General features: G+C 39.0%; 1 protein-coding gene across 1 annotated transcript; it reads left to right on the top strand.

Moving 5' to 3' along the window:
• The first annotated feature begins 213 nt into the window (after positions 1-213).
• Positions 214-2,686, top strand: LOC149207735 (O-fucosyltransferase family protein). The gene is made up of 2 exons (XM_089395849.1): positions 214-1,163; positions 1,444-2,686. Exons 1-2 carry the CDS (start codon positions 610-612, stop codon positions 2,522-2,524), a joined length of 1,635 nt encoding a protein of 544 aa, XP_089251975.1. The 5' UTR covers positions 214-609; the 3' UTR covers positions 2,525-2,686.
• The last annotated feature ends 3,428 nt before the right edge of the window (positions 2,687-6,114 follow it).

Raw genomic sequence — 6,114 nt, 5'->3', positions numbered from 1 at the left:
TAAAATTTCCATACATAAAATAATTCAATTATTAAATTTTAAAATAAAATTTCCACATATAAAATAATTCGATTATATTTTAGAATAAAATTTCCACATATAAAATAATCCGATTATTCTTTATATTATATTAATTGGATTATTCTTTATAGAGAGTTTAAATATTTAAGCGAAGAAGCTGATTCGATTCGAGAGAGTAATAGACCTCCCTCTCAATCATTCAAGCAATTGCCCCATAATCATTTCAGATCTGCGGCTCTTGGATTTGTTCTGCGGCTCTCTGCGGTCATTGAAACTCGTGGATCTGCGGCTCTTGGATCTTTTTCTGCGGCTCTCGGATTATGATCTCCAACAAAACAAACGTACGGTGAAAAGCAGCAGCACGACCTCCAACAAAACAAACGTACGGTGAAAAGCAGCAGCACGACCTTCCAAGGAAAGCACAAGCAGATAACTAATCTGGTAATTAAACTGTCTTTCACTTCGAAGGATGCCATTAGCAATGATGGGCACGCAATCAAACTCTCCGAGTCTTTGTGGGTCTGCCGATAAATCAACATCCAGCAGAGGAAAACAGGTTTTGTTTGGACATAGACTGTAGCCACGGCAATGGGTTTGCCAGCGGATAAATGGAAGAAGAAGAGCAAGAGCTCTTCATTTCAGGGCGGCAGCAGCTGCAATAGTAGATGTAAACTCCAGGTGTGCACAATCCTATTTATCTGCTTCCTCTTTTTCTCCATCAAATACTATTCTCTACCCACATCAATTACAATATCAATATCAAAACCGGAATCTCCTCTACCGACTTCAATTTCAATATCAAGATCAAAATCAGAATCTAAAGAAGCTCTGGTAGGTGCTGGGGAATATCCCCAATGCAGCACCCAAAACGAGAACAGGCCTACACCTGATTCCTTGAAAGGGCTTCCCAAGGCGGAGAAATACATGTGGTTTGCCCCACACAGTGGGTTTAGCAACCAAGTAGGAGAGCTGAAGAATGCACTGATTATAGCAGCGATCCTCAACAGAACTCTTATCATTCCACCAATTTTGGATCACCACGCTGTGGCCCTGGGAAGCTGCCCCAAATTCAGAGTTCAGCCTGCACATGAACTTCGGAATTCTGTATGGGATCATGTCATCCACCTCATGCAAAGTTCAAGGTCTGTAACAGTTATAATTCCATTGCTGCTATCTGCCCAGATGTCCCAATTTCGTTTTCCAAGCATGGTTCGAATGCTTTTTCTCTGTAAAATAAGTGAATTAATGCATTTGCTAAATGTACTGGTTTTTACTGGGACCCATAGGGTATTTCTTCATTCAACAATATTTCTCAAGAACACCCATTTTTTTAAGCAAAGTCTTAACAGAACAACTTTTGGTTCTTGTTTTTGGATAGTACTGATTACTTTTAGATTACATCTCTTTTCCACTGGTTTGCAGGTACGTTTCTATAGCAGACGTTATTGATCTGTCTGAATTGATCTCTTCGTCTCTGGTGAGTACTGTTGATTTTCGGGTTTTTGCTTCACTGTGGTGTGGCCTAGATATTGGGTTATCCTGTTCTGGAAAGCTATGCCATAGCTTGTCCAGAAGTGTTAAAGCATGGGGTAGTCCTAGAACGTGTAGGAATCTGTTCTCAGGTCTTGAGACAAATCTACCACATTGCGTGTATGGAGTTGAAGAAGATTGTAAAACAACAGTATGGACTTACCAACAGGAGTCCGATGATGCATTAGATTCAATTCAGCCAGATGACAGCTTAAGGAAGAGGAAGAAAATTGATTATGTCAGAAAGCGTCGAAACATAGACAGTGTTCTTGGGCCTGGATCAATGGCAGATAATGCCACTGTTCTTCTCTTTGGGACCCTCTTCTCAGCTACTTACAAAGGCTCAGAGCTGTATATTGACATTCATGAGGCTCCTAAAGATGAACGGATACAATCTCTGCTACAAAATATTGAATTTCTACCATTTACCCCAGAGATTATAAATGCTGGGAAGGAATATGCCCGAAGAAAGATAAAGAATCCTTTTCTATGTGCTCAGCTCAGACTGCTGGATGGTCAGTTCAAGAATCATTGGAAAACAACATTTTCTGTGTTGAAGGATAAACTCAAAGTTTTGCAGGGGCAGTCCCAGGGTATGAGCAAACTCACACATATTTTTCTCATGACAGACCTTCCAGCATCTAACTGGACTGGAACATTAATTGGCGACTTGGCTGCTGATTCCAAAGCTTATAAATTGCATATCTTGAACGAGAAAGATGATCTCTTTGTAAACACGGCTAAAAATCTTATGAGTAGAGAGTATGGAATTAGATCAGGGTTTCTACCAAGTTTCCTTAAAAATGTGAGCAAGAATGAAGAATATCGTTCAAAAGTGTTACCCGATATTCTTCTTTATATAGAAGAAACAGTATGCAGTTGTGCTCCGTTAGGTTTTGTTGGAACTGCTGGATCTACTATTGCTGATAACATAGAACAAATGAGGAAACACAATGTGTGTTCCTTATCATAGTACAGTTTTTGGAGCAAATGAATATGGTCCTATGTTTGCATCGATGTTTTATCTTCTGTTCCATGGGCAGAGTTTGGACTTATACAATAGAGTCTTTCTTTTCATTGTACTTTAGTTGATTTATTAATGTTAGTTGTTTATCATTTATTTCTTTTAACTCTAGATTGCATTTATGGTATGTTCAGGCAGTCGGTATGATCAAATGCAATATTTTTGCTGCAGAGAGTAGATTGCAATCTGTTCGAAATTTTCAATAATTAGCATATATGTTTTAATGTTGCATTCCTGACTAGTTCCAGATTTCTTTTTAAACTTCACGTGTGTGTTGTTTGATTCTGTCATGTATGTTCAGGCAGTCGGTATGATCAAATGCAATACTTTTGGTGCAGAGAGTAGATTGCAATCTGTTCGAAGTTTTCAATAATTAGCATATATGTTTTAGGGTTGCATTCCTGACTAGTAGGAAACCCTCACTGGAGAGAAAACGCACTGCTATAAGCTCTCCTGCATTCATTAATGGGCCACAATACATTCTCTTTGCTGCTGAACAACATACAGTTGAAAATCACCATTGCCAACCTGAACTGGCTAATAACCTTGGATATCCCACCGCCTCTTCTCTTTGTGAGCATATTTTCCTTAGAATTCTCTCCTCAGGCCAAAGTCACGGGGAAGCGACAATGCTGGCTCTTTCTTTTTTCTTTCCTTTTTAAGAGACAATTTTCTTTTTCTCTATCATTATGAATCACTTAAATGTTGAGGCCTTTCACTTGGGCTTCCAAAACTGAATTACATTTTAATACATTGCTTTTTGACATTTGTCATCACTACAAATCAATGGGGCCTTATTTAATGAGCTGTCATTTTTCTAACTTCTAACGACATTTAGAATACATACAGATGTTATTTTTTTTAACCAAGAATACATGCATATGTTATTCATGGACACTTTAATTAGCTAGGGGGCATAGTTGGAGCATCACGTTCCGCTCCTCTAGAATGGCATCGCCCTTGGTGTGGTGTTCCTCATTCCTGATGTAGTACGTTGGATCATTCTATCAATTTTTTATCTCTTCCCATTTGGATCATAGGCAACATTGCAGTTGCTTTGGATTCTGAACTTCTGATTCCAAAAATTCAACATGTACCTATTTCGTTTGTTAAATTTTGCAGATTTAAAATTTAATTTCTGAGATCATAAAGCATAGAAGACTGTCAATGAACAACAATACACAGGATTTGGTCCAAGACCAGGGAAAAACCCCACTATGGGGGAAACCTCTTTTAAATTGCTCTTCTATTAGATCATCTTCAAAGGTTCAGCAACATTACCCCTTTTTAAACTAGGACAGATCTTTTGAAGTGTGAGATCTGATCACAAATGCAAAAACTGATACAAGGGAGACCTGCCACCAATGATAATACAAGATAAAGATCTTGCCAGTAATACGAAATCTGCCAAACAATAATGCAAGAAAGAAATTTCCAGAAATGCGAGAGAGAAATCTCCACTAGATCTGCCAATGATGAAATAAAATAACATGCTTCCAATAAATCTGCTAACAGTGAGAGAGATAAAAATACTGATGCAAGGGCTTTATCACCAATGTGAAAAAGATCACCAGTGATGATAAGAGATCTACCACCGATAATCCGAGATCTGCAAATGATGATAAGAGATCTGCCAATCTGCAATAGATCTGCTAACAATAAGAGATCAATCAAAATAGCTTCCACAAGTTTTAAGGTCTTCTTCACAATGTCTTCCAGCTAGATTTGAAACAAGAGGCTGATCCTCTCACCATACCACAAAGACAGATCTCAGATCTTCTTCCCTTCTGAGGCTCAAACTTGAGATAGAATACAACTCTGTGAAGGCATAAGCTCGGACCAAATCACAATTCAAAAATGGCTCAGATCTAAATCAGTGGAGGCATCTTGAGGTGGCTTGGATCTAGATCTGTGTGAGGCAGATCTGAAATGTATCAGATCTAGATCTGTGGAAGTAGATCTGAAGTAAATCTCGGCCTAGTTACAGGCCTGGAGCAGTTATAATCTCTGACCAATCAATGAGCTCAGATCACAGAATAATGAACAACCAAATCACAGTCTTCAATAAAAGATAGAAGAGAAATTTCTTCACTTGATCTGACCCTTAAACATCTCTTTGAATACCTTCACGTAGGAGAGCAAATGAGCAATGTATGCATGATCAAATTACATATCAAGGAAAGCAGATTAACCTCTTTATATAGCCATCATGTGATCTGAATGACATTGTTTCAAGGCAAGCCAACTAACCATCATGTAAGTGTCTAGGCAAGTCGAATTGACCTTCTAGAAGAGCCAACCTAACACTTATGGAGCCACTTGAAAATAATTCGCTTCAAGGGTGAAAGGTGTTAACTCTTAGAAAGGAAATTTCTCCCTTAGTTGCATAAAATTCAACACTCCCTCTCAACCAGGGAGGAATTTCCATCAAAAGTGTCAAAACTGCTGTACTTGTCAAATCATCATGGCTGATGCTGAACATTCTTGAATCTAAAGAAAAATACTCATGGCAGGGGAGGCTCAGCTACCACCCTGAATCCAAGCTCAGCCAAATTAAGGCTAAGAAACCATTATTGGATAGTCTCAAGCTCCAATCCGGCCTAAATATCATCAGGGAGCTAGATGCTTCCACCCGACATTAGGGAGCCACAGGCTACAACCTGGAATAAATATCATCGGGGAGACTCATGCTACCACTTGGAATGAATATTGCTCAATCATGAAGACTAAGAAACCACTGCTCAGCCAATGAGGCTAAGAATCCATAATAGCCCAGCTCAAGGCTAAGAATCCATGTTGTTCAAGAACACCAACATCTTCAAACTTGAGCGAGATACAACTTACCATGATTGGTAAGGAGCACCATCCGATCTCAAGTAGCCAACACCCATTGGCCAGATGGGTGGGAAAACAAGATGCATGACTGGGGCATACCCCTAGTTGGAGGTCCCTTATCCCTAGGAGCTCACTAGCTCAATTCCTCGTCTTTGGGAGCTCAACCAGGGGGGAAGAGCACACATCCCAGTGTTCTTGATCAGTCGGGTCTCGGACTTGGAAGGGGAATATCCCTGAATCCAAGCATATCTCTGAAGACTAGAAATTTCTTCTTCCACAGTGCTTTAGAATGTATATTAACATTTTTCCCATCAATCTGAATATGGTGGAGTCTCATTGCTCCTTTGTACCATGTATTGAATGAAATTATATTTGATTTCAATGTGCTTGAATCTGTCATGAAATACGAGATTCTCAGACAATCGGATCCCACTCATATTATCACAGAATATCACTGTTGTGAAAATTCCTGAATTTAACACATCGGAAACCCCTACTGCAATTACTGGTTTACAATCTCCTACTTGTTCTTTACATTAACAAGTTGTTTAATTGCATAAACATCGAAGTAAACACTATTGCAGCCTTTACAAATGTATAGATCATGCATTGAAATAAACAGAGACAATAACATAAGGGACACCATTATTTTTGGACAATTGTCCCTTGGAAAACCTAATTCGGGAAAACCGGTGCAGCATATA

Source organism: Pinus tabuliformis, chromosome 1_2 (assembly GCF_031772625.1).
Source record: "Pinus tabuliformis cultivar Carrire ecotype Pingquan chromosome 1_2, CPIR1, whole genome shotgun sequence".
NCBI classification, from domain to species: Eukaryota; Viridiplantae; Streptophyta; class Pinopsida; order Pinales; family Pinaceae; genus Pinus; species Pinus tabuliformis.
This window is presented reverse-complemented; position numbering and strand designations above follow the sequence as displayed.

Coding starts and splice junctions, on each gene's coding strand:
- LOC149207735 (XM_089395849.1), top strand. CDS start 610: ATGGGTTTGCCAGCGGATAAATGGAAGAAGAAGAGCAAGAGCTCTTCA. Junction 1,164..1,443: donor CACCTCATGCAAAGTTCAAG/GTCTGTAACAGT, acceptor ACTGGTTTGCAG/GTACGTTTCTATAGCAGACG.